We start from the raw sequence: 27,233 nt of genomic DNA on the forward strand, positions 1-27,233 counted from the left end.
GGTGAGGAAGGAGGAGGTGAGGAAGGAGGAGGCGAGTAAGGAGGAGAAGAGGAAGGAGGAGGTGAGTAAGGAGGAGGTGAGGAAGGAGGAGGTGAGGAAGGAGGAGGCGAGGAAGGAGGAGGTGAGGAAGGAGGAGGTGAGGAAGGAGGAGGTGAGGAAGGAGGCGGCGAGTAAGGAGGAGGTGAGGAAGGAGGAGGTGAGGAAGGAGGAGGCGAGGAAGGAGGAGGTGAGGAAGGAGGAGGCGAGGAAGGAGGAGGTGAGGAAGGAGGAGGTGAGGAAGGAGGAGGTGAGGAAGGAGGAGGCGAGGAAGGAGGAGGCGAGTAAGGAGGAGGTGAGGAAGGAGGAGGCGAGGAAGGAGGAGGCGAGTAAGGAGGAGGTGAGGAAGGAGGAGGCGAGGAAGGAGGAGGCGAGTAAGGAGGAGGTGAGGAAGGAGGAGGTGAGGAAGGAGGAGGTGAGGAAGGAGGAGGCGAGTAGGAGGAGGTGAGGAAGGAGGTGGTGAGGAAGGAGGAGGTGAGGAAGGAGGAGGTGAGGAAGGAGGAGGTGAGGAAGGAGGAGGCGAGTAAGGAGGAGGTGAGGAAGGAGGAGGTGAGGAAGGAGGAGGCGAGTAAGGAGGAGGTGAGGAAGGAGGAGGTGAGGAAGGAGGAGGCGAGTAAGGAGGAGGTGAGGAAGGAGGAGGCGAGGAAGGAGGAGGCGAGTAAGGAGGAGGTGAGGAAGGAGGAGGTGAGGAAGGAGGAGGTGAGGAAGGAGGAGGTGAGGAAGGAGGAGGCGAGTAAGGAGGAGGTGAGGAAGGAGGAGGTGAGGAAGGAGGAGGTGAGGAAGGAGGTGGTGAGGAAGGAGGAGGTGAGGAAGGAGGTGGTGAGGAAGGAGGAGGTGAGGAAGGAGGTGGTGAGGAAGGAGGAGGTGAGGAAGGAGGAGGTGAGGAAAGAGGAGGCGAGTAAGGAGGTAGTGAGGAAGGAGGAGGTGAGGAAGGAGGAGGTGAGGAAGGAGGTAGTGAGGAAGGAGGAGGTGAGGAAGGAGGAGGTGAGGAAGGAGGTGGTGAGGAAGGAGGAGGTGAGGAAGGAGGTAGTGAGGAAGGAGGAGGTGAGGAAGGAGGAGGTGAGGAAGGAGGTGGTGAGGAAGGAGGAGGTGAGGAAGGAGGAGGCGAGTAAGGAGGAGGCGAGGAAGGAGGAGGTGAGGAAGGAGGTGGTGAGGAAGGAGGAGGTGAGGAAGGAGGAGGTGAGGAAGGAGGTGGTGAGGAAGGAGGTGGTGAGGAAGGAGGAGGTGAGGAAGGAGGTGGTGAGGAAGGAGGAGGTGAGGAAGGAGGAGGTGAGGAAGGAGGTGGCGAGTAAGGAGGTAGTGAGGAAGGAGGAGGTGAGGAAGGAGGAGGTGAGGAAGGAGGAGGCGAGTAAGGAGGAGGTGAGGAAGGAGGAGGTGAGGAAGGAGGAGGTGAGGAAGGAGGTGGTGAGGAAGGAGGAGGTGAGGAAGGAGGAGGTGAGGAAGGAGGTGGTGAGGAAGGAGGAGGTGAGGAAGGAGGAGGCGAGTAAGGAGGAGGCGAGTAAGGAGGAGGTGAGGAAGGAGGAGGCGAGTAAGGAGGAGGCGAGTAAGGAGGAGGTGAGGAAGGAGGAGGTGAGGAAGGAGGAGGTGAGGAAGGAGGTGGTGAGGAAGGAGGAGGCGAGTAAGGAGGAGGTGAGGAAGGAGGAGGTGAGGAAGGAGGTGGTGAGGAAGGAGGAGGCGAGTAAGGAGGAGGTGAGGAAGGAGGAGGCGAGGAAGGAGGAGGCGAGTAAGGAGGAGGTGAGGAAGGAGGAGGTGGGGAAGGAGGAGGTGAGGAAGGAGGTGGTGAGGAAGGAGGAGGTGAGGAAGGAGGAGGTGAGGAAGGAGGAGGCGAGGAAGGAGGAGGCGAGTAAGGAGGAGGTGAGGAAGGAGGAGGTGAGGAAGGAGGAGGCGAGGAAGGAGGAGGCGAGTAAGGAGGAGGTGAGGAAGGAGGAGATGAGGAAGGAGGAGGTGAGGAAGGAGGAGGTGAGGAAGGAGGAGGTGAGGAAGGAGACCAAACAAGAGAGGTAATAGCGCCCCCTACCTGCCTGCTAAGTGTTGGTGTGTACAAGTGTGCTCTGCCAGAGAATAAGAAGACCCAGCAGGAGAGATTTGTGTGTCAACATTTAAGTGGTGGCTACATCCATAAAGAAGCTACGTTGATTACCATGATTAACTTGCTATGTCACTTAAGTCGCTACGTTCATTAAGTCCATATAAGGATTAAGTCGCTACGTTCATTAAGTCCATATAAGGATTAAGTCGCTACGTTCATTAAGTCCATATAAGGATTAAGTCGCTACGTTCATTAAGTCCATATAAGGATTAGGTCGCTACGTTCATTAAGTCCATATAAGGATTAAGTCGCTACGTTGATTAAGTCCATATAAGGATTAAGTCGCTACGTTCATTAAGTCCATATAAGGATTAAGTCGCTACGTTCATTAAGTCCATATAAGGATTAGGTCGCTACGTTCATTAAGTCCATATAAGGATTAAGTCGCTACGTTCATTAAGTCCATATAAGGATTAGGTCGCTACGTTCATTAAGTCCATATAAGGATTAAGTCGCTACGTTGATTAAGTCTATATAAGGATCAAGTCGCTCCGAGGATTAGGTCATTAGGTGGATTAAGTCGCTACGAGGATTAGGTCATTAGGTGGATTAAGTCGCTATGAGGATTAGGTCATTAGGTGGATTAAGTCGCTACGAGGATTAGGTCATTAGGTGGATTAAGTCGCTATGAGGATTAGGTCATTAGGTGGATTAAGTCGCTACGAGGATTAGGTCATTAGGTGGATTAAGTCGCTATGAGGATTAGGTCATTAGGTGGATTAAGTCGCTACGAGGATTAGGTCATTGGGTGGATTAAGTCGCTATGAGGATTAGGTCATTAGGTGGATTAAGTCGCTACGAGGATTAGGTCATTAGGTGGATTAAGTCGCTATGAGGATTAGGTCATTAGGTGGATTAAGTCACTCCGAGGATTAGGTCATTAGGTGGATTAAATCACTTTGTCACTTAAATCGCTGCGGTAAATTGCTACATAGATTTAGTCACTACATCAATAAAGTCGCTACGTTGATTAAGTTGCTACGTGGATCAGTTCACTGCATCCATAAAGACGCCACCTTGATTAAGTCGCTGCGTCCGTTAAGTCGTTATGTCCATTAAGTCGTTATGTCCATTAAGTCGTTATGTCCATTAAGTCGTTATGTCCATTAAGTCGTTATGTCCATTCATTTATTACGTCGATTAAATTAAAACTCGTTATGTCGATTAAGTCGTTATGTCGATTCATTTATTACGTCGATTAAATTAAAACTCGTTATGTCGATTAAGTCGTTATGTCCATTCATTTATTACGTCGATTAAGCCGCTAAGTCGATTAAGTCAATGATGACTTTGTCAATGATCAGTTTGTGTGGTTGTGATATCAATGTTGTTACATGACGATATCGATGTTGATACATGACGATATTAATTGTGATACAAAATTATATCGATGTTGATACATGATGATATCGATATTGATACATGACTATATCGATGTTGATACATGACAATACCAATGTTGATACATGACAATATCAATGTTGATACATGACTATATCGATGTTGATACATGATGATATCAATTGTGAAACAATTATATCGATGTTGATACATGATGATATTGATATGATACATGACGATATCGATGTTGATACATGACAATATCAATGTCGATACATGATGTCGACCAGCTTGTGTGTTTGTGATATAAATGTTGATACATGACGATATCGATGTTGATACATGACAACGATCAGTTTGTGTAGTTGTGATATCAATGTTGATACATGACGATGTCGATGTTGATACATGATGATATCAATTGTGATACATAATTATATTTACGTTGATACATGATGATATCAACGTTGATACATGACAATATCAATGTTGATACATGATGATATCAATGTTGATACATGATGTCGACCAGTTTGTTTGGTTGTGATATCGATGTTGATACATGACAAAGACCAGTTTGTGTGACTGTGATATCAATGTTGATACATGACAATATTGATGTTGATACATGATGATATCAATTGTGATACATAATTATATCGTGGTAAAACATGATATCGATGTTCATACATGACGATATCAATGTTGATACATGATGATATCAATGTTGATACATGATGATGTCAATATTGATACATGACAATATCGATGTTGATACATGATGATATCGATGTTGATACATGACGATATAGATGCTCATACATGATGATATTAATGTTGATACATGATGATGTCAATGTTGATACATGACAATAGCGATGTTGATACATGATGATATCGATGTTGCTACATGATGATATCGATGTTGATACATAACGATATAGATGCTGATACATGATGATATTAATGTTGATGCATGATGTAAATATTGATACATGACCATAGCGATGTTGATAAATGATGATATCGATGTTGATACATGATGATATCGATGTTGATACATGACGAAATAGATGCTGATACATGATGATATTAATGTTGATACATGATGATGTCAATATTGATACATGACATTATCTATGTTGATACATGATGACATCGATGTTGATACATGATGATATCGATGTTGATACATAATGATATCAATTGTGAAACAATGATACCTATGTTGATACATGATGATATTGATATGATACATGACGATATCGATGTTGATACATGACAATATCAATACATGATGTCGACCAGTTTGTGTCTTTGTGATATAAATGTTGATACATGACGATATCGATGTTGATACATGACAACGATCAGTTTGTGTATTTGTGATATCAATGTTGATACATGACGATGTCGATGTTGATACATGATGATATCAATTGTGATACATAATTATATTTACATTGATACATGATGATATCAACGTTGATACATGACAATATCAATGTTGATACATGATGATATCAATGTTGAAACATGATGTCGACCAGTTTGTGTGGTTGTGATATCGATGTTGATACATGACAAAGACCAGTTTGTGTAGCTGTGATATCAATGTTGATACATGACAATATTGATGTTGATACATGATGATATCAATTGTGATACATAATTATATCGTGGTAAAACATGATATCGATGTTCATACATGACGATATCAATGCTGATACATGACGATATCAATGTTGATACATGATGATGTCAATATTGATACATGACAATACCAATGTTGATACATGATGACAGCAATGTTGATACATGACGATATAGATGCTGATACATGATGATATTAATGTTGATACACGATGATGTCAATATTGATACATGACAATAGCGATGTTGATACATGATGATATCGATGTTGATACATGATGATATCGATGTTCATACATAACGATATAGATGCTGATACATGATGATATTAATGTTGATACATGATGATGTCAATATTGATACATGAAAATATCGATGTTGATACATGATGACATCTATGTTGATACATGATGATATCGATGTTGATACATGATGATATCGATGTTGATACATAACGATATAGATGCTGATACATGATATTAATGTTGATACATGATGATGTCAATATTGATACATGACAATAGCAATGCTGATACATGATGATATCGATGTTGATACATGATGATATCGATGTTGATACATAACGATATAGATGCTGATACATGATGATAATAATGTTGATACATGATGATGTCAATATTGATACATGACAATATCGATGTTGACACATGACTATATCAATGTCGATACATTTTGAGGATAACGATGAGGTGTTTTGTTACTTTTGGACTTTGTCTGACTTGTGTAATCCTCATTGTCTCATTCTTTATTTTCCTCCACGCCGCCCTGCTGGGCCAATCAGACGCTGCGCCTCGACCCCCCCCCGCCGGCAGCTCCCGCTCAGACGCCTCACGCTGCGGCCAGACGGCGGCCGAGATCACATGACGGGGATCCGAGCACGCCGACTCTTCCAGAAGCTTCTTCTGCTTTCCCGCCAGCTCGTCAGACGAGCCGCGTGTTTATTCGGCGCCTCATGAACTTTCATGAAGCGGCCGCCGCTTTTTTACGTGCGCGGGTCACAGATGCGGCTCGAGACGCGCCGCGAGACGGGACCTCCAGGTCGACAAGGCCGGCAGAGGAAGGAGGCGAGAAAATGTGATGAAATTTTTAAAAAGATGAAATATGCTTCTGGGTGTTGCGATCAGTGTGTGTGTGTGTGTGTGTGTGTGTGTGTGTGTGTGTGTGTGTGTGTGTGTGTGTGTGTGTGTGTGTGTGTGTGTGTGTGTGTGTGTGTGTGTTGCGGCGAGAGAGAAGGTCGTCGTCTTCTTCTCTCACTTCCTCAATTAGGCAGCTCATCATTACATGATGCTAATTAAGCAGCTAATCAGCTAATTAGCCGCGAACAGAGAGGAAGCACCCGTACACGTGTGTGTGTGTGTGTGGTGTGTGGTGTGTGGTGTGTGTGTGTGTGTGTGGTGTGTGTGTGTGTGTGTGTGTGTGTGTGTGTGTGTGTGTGTGTGTGTGTGTGTGTGTGTGTGTGTGTGTGTGTGTGTGTGTGTTGATAGATAATGCATTTTAAAAATGTCCATAGAATGTTTGGTTTGACAGTAAATTAGAATTGTGTTATAATAAAATCAGTGTTGTCGTTTTTTTATGGAGTTTATTTTGTGTTTTTATTACCAAGCTTCTTTCTTTCTTTTTTTTACGCTGAATTTATGCAACTGAATATTTTCAAATTATGCTGAAAATTTAGAAAAAAATCTGTTTTAAAAATGCAGTGCATTACAATTATGTGTAAAAAAAAAATCAGTGTATACAAATCCAGTGTAAAAAAAATGGTGTGTAAAAAATAAAAATGTGTATAAAAATTCAGTGTAAAAAAAATGTGTGTAAAAAAATCGGTGTATGAAAATCCAGTGTAAAAAAAAAAATCAGTGTATAAAAATTCAGGGTAAAAAAAATTCAGTGTATAGAAATTCGGTGTGAAATAGTGTGAAAAAAATCAGTGTATAGAAATTCAGTGTAAAAAAATGTGTAAAAAAAATCAGTGTATAAAAAGTCAGTGTAAAAAATGTGTAAAAAATCAGTGTAAAAAAATGTCACCATATGAAAATTCAGTGTGAAAAAAATCAGTGTATAAAAATTCAGTGTAAAAAAGTGTGTGTAAAAAAACAAGTGTATGAAAAACCAGTGTAAAAAAATGTGTTTAAAAAAAAAATCAGTGTACAAAAATAGTTTCAAAAATCAGTTTTAAAAAATGTGTAAAAAAAATCAATGCATAAAAATTCAGTGTAAAAAAACAAAAAAAACATGTGTATGAAAAACCAGTGTAAAAAAAATGTGTTTGAAAAAAAAATCTGTGTATAAAAATAGTGTAAAAAAGATCAGTGTATAAAAATTCAGTGTAAAAAGATCAGTGTATAAAAATTCAGTGTAAAAAGATCAGTGTATAAAAATTCAGTGTAAAAAAATTTTTTGTAAAAAAATTAGTTTATGAAAAACCAGTGTAAAAAAATGTGTGTAAAAAAAATATCAGTGTATAAAAATTCAGTGTAAAAAATCAGTGTAAAATTTTTTTTGTAAAAAAATCAGTGTTTGAAAAACCAGTGTAAAGAAATTTGTGTAAAAAAATAGTGTATGAAAATTCAGTGTAAAAAAATGTTTGTAAAAAAAATCAGTGTATAAAAATTCAGTGTAAAAAAAAAGTGTGTTAAAAACAAACAAGTGTATGAAAAACCAGTGTAAAAAATAAAAAAAATAAAAAAATAATCAGTGTAAAAAATGTGTGTAAAAAATCAGTGTATGAAAATCCAGTGTAAAAAGATTTTGTATTAAAAATAAAAAAAATCAGTGTATGAAAGTGTAGTTTGGTGTAAAGAAATACATGGTGTAAAAATTCATTGTAAAAAAACTAATTGTCGAAATATTTGCTGCTTCACAAAGCAAGACTCACTTCCGCTAAGTTAAGACTGAACCAATCGATCCTGTCTCAGAAGCAGCCAATGAGGTGTCAAGTTTGGGGTCACGTGACACGGGTGTTGCAAAACAGCATAAGAAATGCAGTCAAACTTTGCTACCTGGGAATAATACAACATCATTAACACTTCAATGCTACATCTGCACTTTGGAGTGACTTATGAGTTAGCATGTGTTAAACTGACTGTGGTACACAATGTGACCAGCAGATGGTGCTAGGACAACAATGTTCAGGTAAATGTAAGGAAGAAGACACAGGCTACATAAATATATATATATATATATATATATATATATATATATATATATATATATATATATATATATATATATATAAATATATATATATATATATATATATATATATATATATATATATATATATATATATATATATATATATATATATATATATATATATATATATATATATATATATATGTATGTGTGGGAAAAAATCACAAGACTATTTCATCTCTACAGGCCTGTTTCATGAGGGGTTTTCCTCAATCCTCAGGAGATTTTTTTATTTCTTTAAATTTTTTTATCTTTTTTCCCCCCACACACATATTACGCTCTACCACGGTATCGAGCACTATTTTTTGGATAATCTAATTAAGACATATATATATATATATACATATATATATATATATATATATATATATATACATATATATATATATATATACATATATACATATATATATATATACATATATATATACATATATATATATATATATATATATATATATATATATATATATACATACTGTATATATATATACATATACATATATATATATACACATATATATGTATATATATACAGACATATATATATAAATATATATATATATACACATACATATATATACACACACACACATATATATATATTGTTGCGTTGACCACTATGTACAACTATTATGTAAAATGACGGACAACGCAACAATTTGGGGGCTCGTCTGGGATCGAACCTGGGCCGCGGCAGTGAGAGCGCCGAATCCTAACCACTAGACCACCAGGGACATTAGCTGATGAAAATATGACTATCGCAGTTCAGAAAGAAGTAACACTTAAATATGGATATGATTCTGATCTGCTTCCATCAATATATATATATATATATATATATATATATATATATATATATATATATATATATATATATATATATATATTTATACACACATACACATATATACATATATATATATATGTATATAAATTCTGCAATTTTTTATTTGTTTTTCTACCATAAAATTTATCATTTTTTCTTGTCACGACCAACATTTCCATGAGTCGAGCGTTTACACCGAGGACCCCCTGTAGTCTGGGACGGTCCAACCAGGACTCTGGTGGATTCCGGGGGAAGAAGTCTCCGGGTAAAGACTTCAGTCAGGGTCTAACGGCGTCTAATTAAACATGCGGCAACCACGCGCGCAAACCCTCAGCGCTATTGACATTTTGCCATATTCAATATGGCAGATATGACTGATTAGTCCACGGTCTGGTCAATAATCCACCTGCCAATCAAAGGTGACCTTTCCAGGTGGGATGATGGATTAGTGGCCCGACCGAGACGCTCTAATCCATCACGTCCGCAACCGGAAGACTGATTTGGCTTGGACTTGTCCTCTTTTGTCTCCGTCAAAGTTTGCCTTGAGTGACCTCATCACTGGTCTCTCAGGCCACCCTAGCGTCTTGGCGGACTGGACCAGGCTAATCCAACTATTCTAGGTGTTGTTTGTTTCGGTGGGGGTCACAGAAGTCCACAAATGCCTTGCGGAGGATGGGACTACGGTGTTCTTACCTCGATCTTGTTCCACACATCCGAGTCTTGGTCCCGGTGAACGTCCTCCAGCAGCCGTCGCACCAGAGACGCACCGCCGAGTCTGTCCAGGGGGGACGTGCCAGGTTGCAGGCGGCGGTCGGCAGACCTTCGGCCGTCCTCCCCCTCGGACTGCAGCTCGCTCAGCGGGCCGGACTCGATGCTGTCGTCCAACGAAGGCGCGATGTCGCTGGAGGAGGCGGGGCTATAGCGGCCCAGGTGGTTGCAACCGTTTGGACGCTGTTTGGGCGGCCAGTGGGAGGAATTTGTCAAAACGGACGTTGCAAAGCTCGATCAAATCTGCCGTGACGTACGAGTAACAGAGAAGGGACATCATCCGCACTCTCAGGAGAGTCCCAGTCCATGCTGAGCTCCGTCAGATCCCAGTCGTCCACATCCTGCAAGGCCTCGTGGGTAACTTCCTCGTCGGCGGACCTCTGCAACAAACGCAGGGGGTTTAGTCCAGAAGACGATGTGGTCTGAGGGTAGGACACCCTCCCAAGTCCACTCACCAGTGTGTGGGCCAGACTCTCCAGATTGACGACCAGCATGTCGCTCTTGTGGAGCTGAGCTGGAAGTGCCAAGAACTCCTCTGAGCCAAACCAGTGCTCTCGGTCTGGACTGGTTTCTGATAAACCCCCCTGCTAGGCAGACAGAATATCTTATTTGTGCACAGAAAAGACTAGAAGACAATCAACATATTTTCAGGACTAACACGGACTTTATGTTCTTTGGCCTTCACCATCCAGTCCGCCATCTTGCCAGAAGGTCTATGGTCAGAGTCCTCCCCACTTGCCTCCAAGTCTGAGGACAGGACCTGCTCCCTCATGGGGGACGGGGGCGAGGAGTCGGAGTCAACCTCGCTGTGGTCATATGTCTCAGATGCAACTTCTTGTGGAGGTGGGGCAATGTCTCCTCCAAAAGAACTCCCGTGGTCCGTCTGTGGTCTCATGTGACGTCTCTGAATGCTGTGACCGTTCATGACCTGCAGGAAAGAACTCAATGAGCGAACATACTTCTCCAAGACTACAAGAACCAGAGAGAGACTGAATGACTGCTTGCCACAACAAAAACTTTCTTAACTGTTGCTCAATTTGAAGATGGACAAACCTGCAGGTTCTCAGGGCACTGAGAACTGTCTTCTGGACAAACTGAGCCCAGCTCCAACCAGAACTTGGAGCGGTCTGGAGGATCAATAAGATTTGAGGTGCTTCGACTATGACACTCAGTGACTGGACTAACACTTCTCGCACCTGCTCTGGTCTTCTGAACCTGGTCTGAGACCAGATCGACTGTCTTTGGGATCGACGGCTCCGTGTTGTGGTTCTGACAGGACAGAGACTGCTTTGCGGCCTCGTTTAGTTCAGCTAAACAGTTTTGCAGGTCGTGTTTTGCTAGTTTGGATTCGTCAACCTTCTCTAAATCTGCTTTCTGGTCCACATCCTGGACCTGATCTAGCTCCAGGCACGTGTCTCTGACCTCAGGCTCCTCCCCCGGGCTGTAGTCGCTCAGCTCAAAGGCAGTGATGCCGCAGTCCAGAGACAAGTAGTCCTGACTGCAGCGGATGGTCAGCTGACCGCAGTCGTCTACCTCTGTCAAGGCGTCCAGACGACGAGGCTGCGGAGCAAAAGGCGAGTGAGTAGGAAGCTAGGAGGAAGCTAAGGAGGTAGGAGTTAAAGAACCTGATGCTGGTCTGGGCTGAACGCCTGCAGGATATCAGTCTGCCTGGTGAAGTTTCCGTTAGGGTCCTGCAGACCCTGCAGGAGTCTCTCCTTCAGAACCAGAACCGAGACCCTCAGCTGGTGCCACAGCAGCTGGACCGTCCTGAAAACACACACAGAAGCGTTGGAAAACTGTGTGCGGGTTCTGATGAGTTCTGGTTCTGACCTGATGTCGACTATGATGTTGACAGAGTAGGACAGAAGCTTGAGGGAGAACTCGGTCTCCAGCAGAGCGTGGATCTGCTCCACATGGTCCGAGATGTCCTCGCAGATGTCCTGAAAAAGACCACGTGTGTCAGAATCACGTCGTACGGTTTTTTGGTCCAGTTGCTCCAAAAAGCAGAACTCAGCGGACCTTGTGACGTTTCCACATTTAGACACGACCGACACGTCTGATGCAAAACATTTTCAAAATAAAGGCACAACAAAGCCATGATAGTGGTCCAGACCCACATGGAGGTTCTGGTCCTAAAGTGCTGATGGCCATGTGACCATAAATAGTAAGGAGCAGACCTGAATCAGCGACAGGAAGTAAAATTAGACGACCTTTAGCAAAAGTGGGTCTCTTGGTTCTGAGCCCAGACATGAAGCTGGTCTGAGCTCAGCCAATCAACACTCCTCTCATTCCGGACTGGACCGGCGCCTGGACTGGAATGTGGGTCGCAGACGCCGCCACGACATGACCCACTGGCGGCTCCTTCAAAATAAAGCTACCGCACTGTCAAACCACGGCCGGCTGGACCAGAACTGACACCTAGGGTGGACAACAACTGGTCCGCGTGAGGTTCCGACCCCAAAAGATGTTTTATTTTGAAAGGCCGGCCGGTCTCACCACATGCAGATTGAGGTTCTTGTGGGACTTCAAAGAGCGCCCGGAGGGTGGAAGGGAGGGGGCGTGTCCTGAATGACATTTTTACACACACACACACACACACACACACACACACACACACACACACGCTCGGCCCGGGTTCTAACGGTGGACGTGGACGTCAGGTCCAATCCCGCCTCGCCCCCGTCATGGCCGACATCAAAGCCATCAGAGCGGCGGCGCTCAAACGAGCCGCGACGTATCAAACTATTGCGTCCAATAACCATCAAACTCCGCCCCCTCGCACGCCGCCTTTCACCTTGCCTGTCAAACACACACGCGCACACACGTACACACACATAACACACACTTAAACACACACATGTACACACACGCTCATTTAAACACACACACATAACACACACTTAAACACACACATGTACACACACGCTCATTTAAACACACACACATTTAACACACTTAAACACACACATGCACACCCACACGCTCATTTAAACACACACATTTAACACACTTAAACACACACATGCACACACACACGCTCATTTAAACACACACATTTAACACACTTAAACACACACATGCACACACACGCTCATTTAAACACACACACACATTTAACACACTTAAACACACACATGTACACACACGCTCATTTAAACACACACACATTTAACACACTTAAACACACACATGTACACGCACACTCATTTAAACACACACACCTAAACACACACTTAAACACACACATGTACACACACGCTCATTTAAACACACACACATTTAACACACTTAAACACACACATGCACACCCACACGCTCATTTAAACACACACATTTAACACACTTAAACACACACATGCACACACACACGCTCATTTAAACACACACATTTAACACACTTAAACACACACATGCACACACACGCTCATTTAAACACACACACACATTTAACACACTTAAACACACACATGTACACACACGCTCATTTAAACACACACACATTTAACACACTTAAACACACACATGTACACGCACACTCATTTAAACACACACACCTAAACACACACTTAAACACACACATGTACACACACGCTCATTTAAACACACACACATTTAACACACTTAAACACACACATGCACACACACACGCTCATTTAAACACACACACATTTAACACACTTAAACACACACATGCTCACACACGCTCATTTAAACACACACACACATTTAACACACTTAAACACACACATGTACACACACGCTCATTTAAGCACACACACATTTAACACACTTAAACACACACATGCACACACACGCTCATTTAAACACACACACACACATTTACACACACTTAAACACACACTTGTACACACACGCTCATTTAAACACACACACATTTAACACACTTAAACACACACTTGTACACGCACGCTCATTTAAACACACACACATTTAACACACTTAAACACACACATGTACACACACGCTCATTTAAACACACACACATTTAACACACACTTAAACACACACATGCACACACACGCTCATTTAAACACACACACATTTAACACACTTAAACACACAAATGTACACACACACTCATTTAAACACACACATTTAACACACTTAAACACACACATGCACACACACGCTCATTTAAACACACACACATTTAACACACTTAAACACACACATGTACACACACGCTCATTTAAACACACACATTTAACACACTTAAACACACACATGCAAACACACGCTCATTTAAACACACACACACATTTAACACACTTAAACACACACATGTACACACACGCTCATTTAAACACACACACATTTAACACACTTAAACACACACATGTACACGCACACTCATTTAAACACACACACCTAAACACACACTTAAACACACACGTGTACACACACGCTCATTTAAACACACACACATTTAACACACTTAAACACACACATGCACACACACACGCTCATTTAAACACACACACATTTAACACACTTAAACACACACATGCTCACACACGCTCATTTAAACACACACACACATTTAACACACTTAAACACACACATGTACACACACGCTCATTTAAACACACACACATTTAACACACTTAAACACACACATGCACACACACGCTCATTTAAACACACACACACACATTTACACACACTTAAACACACACTTGTACACACACGCTCATTTAAACACACACACATTTAACACACTTAAACACACACTTGTACACGCACGCTCATTTAAACACACACACATTTAACACACTTAAACACACACATGTACACACACGCTCATTTAAACACACACACATTTAACACACACTTAAACACACACATGCACACACACGCTCATTTAAACACACACACATTTAACACACTTAAACACACAAATGTACACACACACTCATTTAAACACACACATTTAACACACTTAAACACACACATGCACACACACTCTCATTTAAACACACACACATTTAACACACTTAAACACACACATGTACACACACGCTCATTTAAACACACACACATTTAACACACTTAAACACACACATGTACACACACATTTAACACACTTAAACACACACATGTACACACACACTCATTTAAACACACACACATTTAACACACTTAAACACACACATGTACACACACACTCATTTAAACACACACACATTTAACACACTTAAACACACACATGTACACGCACACTCATTTAAACACGCGCATACACATTTACACACACTTAAACACACATTCACACACATTTAAACACACACATTAAACACACTTAAACACACACATACACACACACACTCATTTAAATACACACATTTAACACACTTAAACACACACATGTACACACACACTCATTTAAACACACGCACACACATTTACACACACTTAAACACACATTCACACACATTTAAACACACACACATTTAACACACTTAAACTCACACATACACACACACTCATTTAAACACACACACACACATTTAACACACTTAAACACACACATGTACACACACACTCATTTAAACACACACACATATACACACCTAAACACACACATACATACACCTACACTCATTTAAACACACATTTACACACACTTAAACACACATGCACACACAAATGTATGTACATACACATATTTAAACACACACACACACACACATTTACATACACTTAAACACACACAAGAGTTTAATGTTGGCAAATAGCAAGTTTAGAGGTTAAGTGTGAATGTTGTGTTAATGTTGTGTAGATGTGTGAATGTTGTGTTCATGTTGTGTGAGTAATTGTGTGAATGTTGTGTTAATATTGTGTACATGCTGTGTGAAAGTTGTGTAGATGTGTGAATGTTGTGTTGATGTCGTGTGAGTAATTGTTTGAATGTTGGGTGAATTTTGGGTGAATGTTGGGTGAATGTTGTGTACATGTGTGAATGTTGACTGAATGTTGACTGAATGTTGTGTGGATGTTGTGTAAATGCTGTGTGAATGTTGTGAGGATTGTGTGTGAATGTTGAGTGAATGCGGTGTGAATGTTGTGTGGATGTTGTGTGAATGTTGAGTGAATGCTGTGTGAATGTTGTGTGGATGTTGAGTGAATGCTGTGTGAATGTTGTGTGGATGTTGTGTAGATGTGTGAATGTTGTGTACATGCTGTGTGAATGTTGTGTACATGCTGTGTGAATGTTGTGTAGATGTGTGAATGTTGTGTTAATGTTGTGTGAGTAATTGTTTGAATGCTTGGTGAATGTTGGGTGAATGTTGTGTACATGTGTGAATGTTGAGTGAATCTTGATTGAATGTTGTGTGAATGTTGAGTGAATGCTGTGTGAATGTTGTGTGGATGTTGTGTGGATGTTGAGTGAATGCTGTGTGAATGTTGTGTGGATGTTGTGTGGATGTTGAGTGAATGCTGTGTGAATGTTGTGTGGATGTTGAGTGAATGCTGTGTGAATGTTGTGTGGATGTTGAGTGAATGCTGTGTGAATATTGTGTGAATGCTGTGTGAATGTTGTGTGGATGTTGTGTAGATGTGTGAATGTTGTGTACATGCTGTGTGAATGTTGTGTACATGCTGTGTGAATGTTGTGTAGATGTGTGAATGCTGTGTTAATGTTGTGTGAGTAATTGTTTGAATGTTGGGTGAATGTTGGGTGAATGTTGGGTACATGTGTGAATGTTGAGTGAATCTTGATTGAATGTTGTGTGAATGTTGAGTGAATGCTGTGTGAATGTTGTGTGGATGTTGTGTGGATGTTGAGTGAATGCTGTGTGAATATTGTGTGGATGTTGTCTAGATGTGTGAATGTTGTGTAGATGTGTGAATGTTGTGTTAATGTTGTGTGAGTAATTGTGTGAATGTTGTGTGAATGTTGTGTACTTGCTGTGTGAATGTTGTGTAGATGTGTGAATGTTGTGTTAATGTTGTGTGAGTAATTGTTTGAATGTTGGGTGAATGTTGTGTACATGTGTGAATGTTGAGTGAATGTTGACTGAGTGTTGTGTGGATGTTGTGTAAATGATGTGTGAATGTTGTGAGGATGGTGTGTGAATGTTGAGTGAATGCTGTGTGAATGTTGTGTGGATGTTGTGTGAATGTTGAGTGAATGCTGTGTGAATGTTGTGTGGATGTTGTGTGAATGTTGAGTGAATGCTGTGTGAATGTTGTGTGGATGTTGTCTAGATGTGTGAATGTTGTGTAGATGTGTGAATTTTGTCTGAATGTTGAGTGAATGTTGAGTGCATGTTGTGTGGATGTTGTGTGAATGTTGTGTAAGTGTTGTGTAAAGGTTGAGTGAATGCTGTGTGAATGTTGTGTGGATGGCGTGTAGATGTTGTGTGCATGTTGTGTGAATAGTGTGCAAATGTTGTGTGAATGTTGTGTGGATGTTGTGTGAATGTTGTGATTTTGTTCCGTGAATGTTGTGTGCATTCTGTGTGATTGTTGTGTGGTTGTGTGAATTTTGCGTAGATGCTTTGTGAATGTTATGTCAATGCTGTGTAAATGTTGTGTGAATTGTGTGTGATTGTTGTGTGCATGTTGTATGAAAATTTTGTGAAAGTTGTGTAAACGGTGTGTGGTTGTTGTGTTAATTTTGTGTGAATGATGTGTTAATGCTCTGTTAATGTTGTGTAAACGTCAAGTGAATGTTGTGTGATTGTTGTGTTAATAATTTGTTAATTTTGTGTGAATGTTGTGTGGATGTTTTGTTACTTTTGTGTTAATTTTGTGTGCATGTTGTGTGAATGTTGTGTGCATGTTGAGTGAATGTTCTGTAGATGTTGTGTGAATGTTTTGTTAATGTTGTATGAACTTTTTGTGAACGTGTGACTGTTGTGTGCATGTTGTGTGATCCATGATGGCTCTGAAATGAAAGTGGATCCAAAATCAGGATCCAGGACATCCAAAGTTGTGTTGTTGTGTGTGCTGGTTGCCACGGTGACGGCGCAGCCCATTGTTGTTGTTTACCGACAGAAGCAACACAACAAGTGCACCTCAACGCGCTGCTAGTCCGAAGACAACGTTGCCACGGCAACCGTGTCCTACAAGACGTGCAGAGGGCGTGGAGGGTCACATGATCGCGTCAAAGTTGTGTAACCGCTCGACAACAGCGACACACAAAGGGTCAAAGTTCACTTACCTCAATGTTGTTTTGTAAACGCAAAGAAAGAAGACGAGCGGCTCACACGAGGAGGTCAACGCTCCAACTTCCCCGCAAGTGTGTGTGTGTGTGTGTGTGTGTGTGTGTGTGTGTGTGTGTGTGTGTGTGTGTGTGTGTGTGTGTGTGTGTGTGTGTGTGTGTGTATTCTTTCACGGGGGTATTGGGTGGGGTGGGGGGGCAACAGTTGCAAAGGTTATTTTTAGATCAACCTCTACCCACCCCCTACACACACACACACACACACACACACACACACACACACAGACACACACAGACACAGACACAGACACACACACACACACACACACACACACAGACACACACACACAGTAGTGGTGACAGCTGTGAGGCATGAAGGATCTAAAAAGCTGAGTCTCACACGTCTCCTTCCCTCGTTCCCTTCCCTCGTCTCCTTGCTCTCTACTTCCCAGCATTCCACAGCGATGACATCACCAGCATTCCACAGCAATGACATCACCGTGTGGCCTTTCAATAAAGTTGCGTAAGCAGGCACTCATGCAGGCACTCATGCTTCAGCAACACCCCACACTTCTCAAAGCATGCCTTGCTTACAAGCTAACATGCTAACAAGCTAACATGCTAAGAGGCTAACAGGCTAACAGGCTAACATGCTAACAAGCTGACATGCCAACATGCCAACATGCTAACATGCTAAAAAGCTAACATGCTAACAAGCTAACATGCTAACATGCTAACAAGCTTTCGTAACATCCACAAAGTGGAGTGAGCAGGTTGTGTGTTGACTTGTTGTGTTGGTTGCAGTTTTTTCTTCTTCTTTTTTGCGCCATGACTAGGGAAGGTTGCCTGTATTGGGCCATGCAAGTAAATGCTGTGCCGTCGTCACTTCAACGCACAAGTCATGGTTGTTGCGCCAGTGTGTGAATGTTGTCTGCCTTTGTTGTGAATGACCTGATTGTGTGCATGTTGTGTGAACGTTGTGTGAACGTTGTGTGCACGTTGTGTGAAAGTTGTGTTATTGTTGTGCGGAAGTTGTGTGAATGTTGTGTTAATGTTGTGTGAACGTTGTGTTAATGGCGTGTGAATATTGTGCGGATGTTGTGGGATTATTGTGGGATTGTTATGGGATTGTTGTGTTAATGTTGTGTGCATGTCGTGTGCATGTCGTGTGAATGTTGTGTTAATATTGTATGCATGTTGTGTGAATATTGTGTGGATGTTGTGGGATTATTGTGGGATTGTTGTGGGATTGTTGTGTTAATGTTGTGTGCATGTCGTGTGCATGTCGTGTGAATGTTGTGTTAATATTGTATGCATGTTGTGTTAATATTGTGTGGATGTTGTGTTAATGTTGTGTGATTTTTGCATGATTAAAGTGTAGATGTTGTGTGAATGTTGTGTTAATGTTTTATGCATATTTTGTTAATGTTGTGTTAATGTTGTGTGCAAGTTGTGTTAATGTTGTGTTAATGTTGTATGCATGTTGTGTGGATGTTGCGTGGATTGTTGTGTTAATGTTGTGTGCATGTCGTGTGCATGTCGTGTGAATGTTGTGTTAATATTGTATGCATGTTGTGTTAATATTGTGTGTATGTTGTGTTAATGTTGTGTGATTTTTGCATGATTAAAGTGTAGATGTTGTGTGAATGTTGTGTTAATGTTTTATGCATATTTTGTTAATGTTGTGTTAATGTCGTATGCAAGTTGTGTTAATGTTGTGTTAATGTTGTATGCATGTTGTGTGGATGTTGCGTGGATGTTGTGTTATTGTTGTGTGCATGTTGTGTGATTGTCGAGTTAATCTTGTATGCATGTTGTGTTAATGTTGTGTGATTTTGGTGTAAAAGTGTAGATGTTGTGTGAGTGTTGTGTGAATGTTGTTTGAATGGTTTGTTAATGTTGTATGCATGTTGTGTTAATGTTGTATGCATGTTGTGTGGATGTTGTGTGTATGTTGTGTTAATGGTGTGTGCATGTTTTTGTGATTGTTGTGTGATTGTTGTGTGCATGTCGTGTGGATGTTTTGTGAACGTTGTGTGCATGTTGTGTTAATGTTGTGTGCATGTTGTGTTAATGTGGTGTGCATGTTGTGTTCATGTTGTGTGCATGTTGTGTGCATGTTGTGTTAATGTTGTGTGCATTGTGGATCAGTTCCTTGTGATCCATGATGGTTCTGGATTGAAAGTGGATCTAAAATCAGGATCCAAAGATTTTGTTGTCATGTCTGCTTTGTTGATGTACTCACCTTGGCCACAAGATGGCGGCAGAGTCGTACTGATTGATAGATACTGACTGATAGGAACTGATTGATAGATACTGATTGATAGATACTGATTGATAGATACTGATTGATAGATACTGATTGATAGATACTGACTGATAGGAACTGATTGATATGTAGTGATTGATAGATACTGATTGATAGATACTGATTGATAGATACCGTCAGGAAATGTCAGGAAAGGTCTGACATGAGATAAGGAACGAGGGATCACATCTTGGTCTGGATTCAAGACTTTCTTAGGACCCGGAGGGCCAGCCTGAGGTCTGCTGGAGTGTTTGAGTCTTGTTCTCGGAGGAAGGACAAGTTTCCGGTTTTTGTTCTGGTCAATAAAGACTTTGTTTAAGTTTTATTGTCTTGCTCTAAATGTGGGAGAGTCCCATTGCATCCATGGAACCTTACTGACACCCAGTGGTCAGAGAGCAGTACTACATATATTACATTATTACTGATAGGAAGTAGTAAATATTACATTATTACTGATAGGAAGTAGTAAATATTACATTATTACTGATAGGAAGTAGTAAATATGACATTATTACTGATAGGAAGTAGTAAATATTACATTATTACTGACAGGAAGTAGTAAATATTACATTATTACTGATAGGAAGTAGTAAATATTACATTACTACTGATAGGAAGTAGTAAATATTACATTATTACTGATAGGAAGTAGTAAATATGACATTATTACTGACAGGAAGTAGTAAATATTACATTATTACTGACAGGAAGTAGTAAATATTACATTATTACTGATAGGAAGTAGTAAATATGACATTATTACTGATAGGAAGTAGTAAATATGACATTATTACTGATAGGAAGTAGTAAATATGACAATATTACTGACAGGAAGTAGTAAATATTACAATATTACTGACAGGAAGTAGTAAATATTACATTATTACTGATAGGAAGTAGTAAATATTATATTATTACTGATAGGAAGTAGTAAATATGATATTATTACTGATAGGAAGTAGTAATTATTACATTATTACTGATAGGAAGTAGTAATTATTACATTATTAGTGATAGGAAGTAGTAATTATTACATTATTACTGATAGGAAGTAGTAAATATTACAATATTACTGACAGGAAGTAGTAAATATTACATTATTACTGACAGGAAGTAGTAAATATTACATTATTACTGACAGGAAGTAGTAAATATTACAATATTACTGATAGGAAGTAGTAAATATTACATTATTACTGATAGGAAGTAGTAAATATGATATTATTACTTATAGGAAGTAGTAAATATTACATTATTACTGATAGGAAGTAGTAATTATTACATTATTACTGATAGGAAGTAGTAATTATTACATTATTAGTGATAGGAAGTAGTAATTGTTACATTATTACTGATAGGAAGTAGTAAATATTACAATATTACTGACAGGAAGTAGTAAATATTACATTATTACTGATAGGAAGTAGTAAATATGACATTATTACTGATAGGAAGTAGTAAATATTACATTATTACTGACAGGAAGTAGTAAATATTGTATTATTACTGATAGGAAGTAGTAAATATGACATTATTACTGACAGGAAGTAGTAAATATGACATTATTACTGATAGGAAGAAGTAAATATTACAATATTACTGACAGGAAGTAGTAAATATTACATTATTACTGATAGGAAGTAGTAAATATGACATTATTACTGATAGGAAGTAGTAGATATTACATTATTACTGATAGGAAGTAGTAAATATTACATTATTACTGACAGGAAGTAGTAAATATTATATTATTACTGATAGGAAGTAGTAAATATGATATTATTACTTATAGGAAGTAGTAAATATTACATTATTACTGATAGGAAGTAGTAAATATTACAATATTACTGATAGGAAGTAGTAAATATTATATTATTACTTATAGGAAGTAGTAAATATTACATTATTACTGATAGGAAGTAGTAAATATTATATTATTACTTATAGGAAGTAGTAAATATTACATTATTACTGATAGGAAGTAGTAAATATGACATTATTACTGATAGGAAGTAGTAAATATTATATTATTACTTATAGGAAGTAGTAAATTTTACATTATTACTGATAGGAAGTAGTAAAAATTACTTTATTACTGACAGGAAGTAGTAAATATTACATTATTACTGATAGGAAGTAGTAAATATTACTTTATTACTCACAGGAAGTAGTAAATATTACATTATTACTGATAGGAAGTAGTAAATATTACATTATTACTGACAGGAAGTAGTAAATATTACATTATTACTGACAGGAAGTAGTAAATATTACAATATTACTGATAGGAAGTAGTAAATATTACATTATTACTGATAGGAAGTAGTAAATATTACTTTATTACTGACAGGAAGTAGTAAATATTACATTATTACTGACAGGAAGTAGTAAATATTACATTATTACTGACAGGAAGTAGTAAATATTTCAACATAGCAGACTAACTGATTGTCTGTCACAATATAATTGTAATATTTTAAATAAAATAAAAAATATATAATGCATATATATCATAAATATTAAATATTACAAAGAATAATAATATAATTATATTACAAAATAATTAGACTTGATTTGAACAAATATTCAGATAACATTTCATAATGATGCAATCTACTCTAGTTTAATTGAATCCCAGAGAGGGACAAGCGGTAGAAAAGGATAGATGGATTAAAAATAAATATCACTAGTGCTAACATTGATCTTTATAAATATTTATAAATAAAAGGAAACAATTGCTGGTTGTAATTCCACATAATGACCAGCAGGTGGCGGGAAAGCCATGCTGATGTGTGACTGCTTTTCTGTCTTTCAACCAGCAGATGGGGCCATTCTTCCTAATAACCAGCAGATGGAGCCATTCTTCCTAATAACCAGCAGATGGCGCCATTCTTCCTAATAACCAGCAGATGGAGCCATTCTTCCTAATAACCAGCAGATGGCGCCATTCTTCCTAATAACCAGCAGATGGCGCCATTCTTCCTAATAACCAGCAGATGGCGCCATTCTTCCTAATAACCAGCAGATGGCGCCATTCTTCCTAATAACCAGCAGATGGCGCCATTCTTCCTAATAACCAGCAGATGGCGCCATTCTTCCTAATAACCAGCAGATGGCGCCATTCTTCCTAATAACCAGCAGATGGCGCCATTCTTCCTAATAACCAGCAGATGGCGCCATTCTTCCTAATAACCAGCAGATGGCGCCATTCTTCCTAATAACCAGCAGATGGCGCCATTCTTCCTAATAACCAGCATATGGTGCCATTCTTCCTAATAACCAGCAGATGGCGCCATTCTTCATACACACACACACACACACACACACACACACACACACACACACAGACAGACACACACACACACACAGACACACACACACAGACACACACAGACACACACACACACACACACACACAAACACACACACACACACTCATGTTTACCTTGAGCTGCAGCAGGTGTGCGTCCACGTGTCTGTTGTCGCCATCTTGGCCCACAGAGTGTGACAGGTGTGTGACTCTGCTGGCGGTCGCTCGCAGCCACGTGTGGATGTCAGGCAGGTGAAGCACCACCTTCCAGTCGGCGCCCGAGTGGAGGGGCGGCGGCTTGTTGGGCCTGCAGCCACAATCACACCAATCATCTTTGACTTCCTGGGCTCACGGTCACCGGCACTCACCTGTGGGCGGAGCCTGTTGCGGTCCACTCGCCACACGAGGAGGACCCGCCCTCCCGGTCCAATGTGGGGGTGTGGGGGTCCAGGGTGGGGGTGGTAGAAGTCAACATGGGGGAGGGCGGCTGGGGGGTCACAGGTGAGAGGGTCAAGACGCTCATGGTGATTGGCTGGCGTTTATGGGCGGAGTCTGGAGGGAGACAAAGATCCTTATAAGGAGAAAACTAACTAGAACTTAGCTTTGATTCTGATGTGCCCTAACATCTGACCAGCCTTCTTATCTCACGTTCCACACGTTCCACACGTTCCACAAGATCCACACGTTCCACACAATTTACAAGTTCCACAAGATCCACACGATCCACAAGATCCACACGTTCCACAAGATCCACACGTTCCACACGATCCACACGTTCCACAAGATCCACACGTTCCACACGATCCACACGTTCCACACAATTTACAAGTTCCACAAGATCCACACGTTCCACAAGATCCACACGTTCCACACAATTTACAAGTTCCACAAGATCCACACGATCCACAAGGTCCACACGTTCCACAAGATCCACACGTTCCACACGATCCACACGTTCCACACAATTTACAAGTTCCACAAGATCCACACGATCCACACGTTCCACACGATCCACACGTTCCACACAATTTACAAGTTCCACAAGATCCACACGATCCACACGTTCCACAAGATCCACACGATCCACACGTTCCACAAAATCCAAACGTTCCACAAGATCCACACGTTCCACAAGATCCACACGTTCCACAAGATCCACACGATCCACACGTTCCACAAAATCCAAACGTTCCACAAGATCCACACGTTCCACAAGATCCACACGTTCCACACGATCCACACGTTCCACACAATTTACAAGTTCCACAAGATCCACACGATCCACACGTTCACACGATCCACACGTTCCACACAATTTACAAGTTCCACAAGATCCACACGATCCACACGTTCCACAAGATCCACACGTTCCACACGATCCACACGTTCCACACAATTTACAAGTTCCACAAGATCCACACGATCCACACCTTCCACACGATCCACACGTTCCACACAATTTACAAGTTCCACAAGATCCACACAATCCACACGTTCCACAAGATCCACACGTTCCACACAATTTACAAGTTCCACAAGATCCACACGATCCACAAGATCCACACGTTCCACAAGATCTACACGTTCCACACAATTTACAAGTTCCACAAGATCCACACGATCCACACGTTCCACAAAATCCAAACGTTCCACAAGATCCACACGTTCCAGAAGATCCACACGTTCCACACGATCCACACGTTCCACACAATTTACAAGTTCCACAAGATCCACACGATCCACACGTTCCACAAAATCCACACGTTCCACAAGATCCACACGTTCCACACAATCCACACGTTCCACACAATTTAAAAGTTCCACAAGATCCACATGATCCACACGTTCCACAAGATCCACACGTTCCACACAATTTACAAGTTCCACAAGATCCACACGATCCACAAGATCCACGCGATCCACACGTTCCACACGTTCCACACGATCCACACGTTCCACACAATTTACAAGTTCCACAACATCCACACGATCCACACGTTCCACATGATCCACACGCTCCACACAATTTACAAGTTCCACAAGATCCACACGATCCACACGTTCCACAAAATCCAAACGTTCCACAAGATCCACACGTTCCACAAGATCCACACGATCCACACGTTCCACACGTTCCACACAATTTACAAGTTCCACAAGATCCACACGATCCACACAATCCACACGTTCCACAAGATCCACACGTTCCACACAATCCACACGTTCCACACAATTTAAAAGTTCCACAAGATCCACACGATCCACACGTTCCACAAGATCCACACGTTCCACACAATTTACAAGTTCCACAAGATCCACACGATCCACAAGATCCACGCGATCCACACGTTCCACACGTTCCACACGATCCACACGTTCCACACAATTTACAAGTTCCACAACATCCACACGATCCACACGTTCCACATGATCCACACGCTCCACACAATTTACAAGTTCCACAAGATCCACACGATCCACACGTTCCACAAAATCCAAACGTTCCACAAGATCCACACGTTCCACAAGATCCACACGATCCACACGTTCCACACGTTCCACACAATTTACAAGTTCCACAAGATCCACACGATCCACACAATCCACACGTTCCACAAGATCCACACGCTCCACACAATTTACAAGTTCCACAAGATCCACACGATCCACAAAATCCAAACGTTCCACAAGATCCACACGTTCCACACGTTCCACAAGATCCACAAGTTCCACAAGATCCACACGTTCCACAAGATCCACAAGATCCACAAGATCCACAAGTTCCACAAGTTCCACAAGATCCACACGATCCACACATTCCACAAGATCCACACGTTCCACAAGATCCACAAGATCCACAAGTTCCACAAGTTCCACAAGATCCACAAGTTCCACAAGATCCACACATTCCACACGTTCCACAAGATCCACACGTTCCACAAGATCCACACGTTCCACACAATTCACACGTTCCACACTATTTACATATTCCACACGTTTTACATGTTCCACACTATTTACACGTTCCACATGATCAACACGTTCCACACGATTTACACGTTCCACACGGTGCAAATGTTGCACATGTTCCACACGTTCCACACGATCCACACGTTCCACACAATTTACAAGTTCCACAACATCCACACGATCCACACGTTCCACAAGATCCACACGCTCCACACAATTTATAAGTTCCACAAGATCCACACGATCCACACGTTCCACAAAATCCAAACGTTCCACAAGATCCACACGTTCCACAAGATCCACACGTTCCACACGATCCACACGTTCCACACGATCCACACGTTCCACAAGATCCACACGTTCCACACAATTTACAAGTTCCACAAGATCCACACGATCCACAAGATCCACACGTTCCACAAGATCCACACGATCCACACGTTCCACAAAATCCAAACGTTCCACAAGATCCACACGTTCCACAAGATCCACACGTTCCACACGATCCACACGTTCCACACAATTTAC

General features: G+C 40.9%; 1 protein-coding gene across 3 annotated transcripts in view; it reads right to left on the reverse strand.

The window, feature by feature from the left end:
- The window catches only part of akap6 (A kinase (PRKA) anchor protein 6), a 173,763-nt gene that overhangs the window by 126,902 nt on the left and 19,628 nt on the right, over positions 1 to 27,233 (reverse strand). For 2 of the 3 annotated variants that reach the window (XM_062034641.1, XM_062034642.1), the window contains exons 2-10: positions 24,104 to 24,287; positions 23,871 to 24,042; positions 11,760 to 11,869; positions 11,555 to 11,696; positions 10,983 to 11,489; positions 10,594 to 10,857; positions 10,385 to 10,513; positions 10,187 to 10,309; positions 9,855 to 10,112 (exon numbers count right to left, since the gene is read on the reverse strand). In XM_062034641.1, the coding sequence (XP_061890625.1) occupies positions 9,855 to 10,112; positions 10,187 to 10,309; positions 10,385 to 10,513; positions 10,594 to 10,857; positions 10,983 to 11,489; positions 11,555 to 11,696; positions 11,760 to 11,869; positions 23,871 to 24,042; positions 24,104 to 24,287 (1,889 nt within the window). Of the gene's footprint in view, positions 1 to 9,854; positions 10,113 to 10,186; positions 10,310 to 10,384; positions 10,514 to 10,593; positions 10,858 to 10,982; positions 11,490 to 11,554; positions 11,697 to 11,759; positions 11,870 to 11,948; positions 11,980 to 23,870; positions 24,043 to 24,103; positions 24,288 to 27,233 lie in introns of those variants that run through there. The other variant, XM_062034643.1, reaches the window with a different exon arrangement.

This window comes from Entelurus aequoreus, linkage group LG23 (genome assembly GCF_033978785.1).
Source record: "Entelurus aequoreus isolate RoL-2023_Sb linkage group LG23, RoL_Eaeq_v1.1, whole genome shotgun sequence".
In the NCBI taxonomy this organism is placed as follows: Eukaryota; Metazoa; Chordata; class Actinopteri; order Syngnathiformes; family Syngnathidae; genus Entelurus; species Entelurus aequoreus.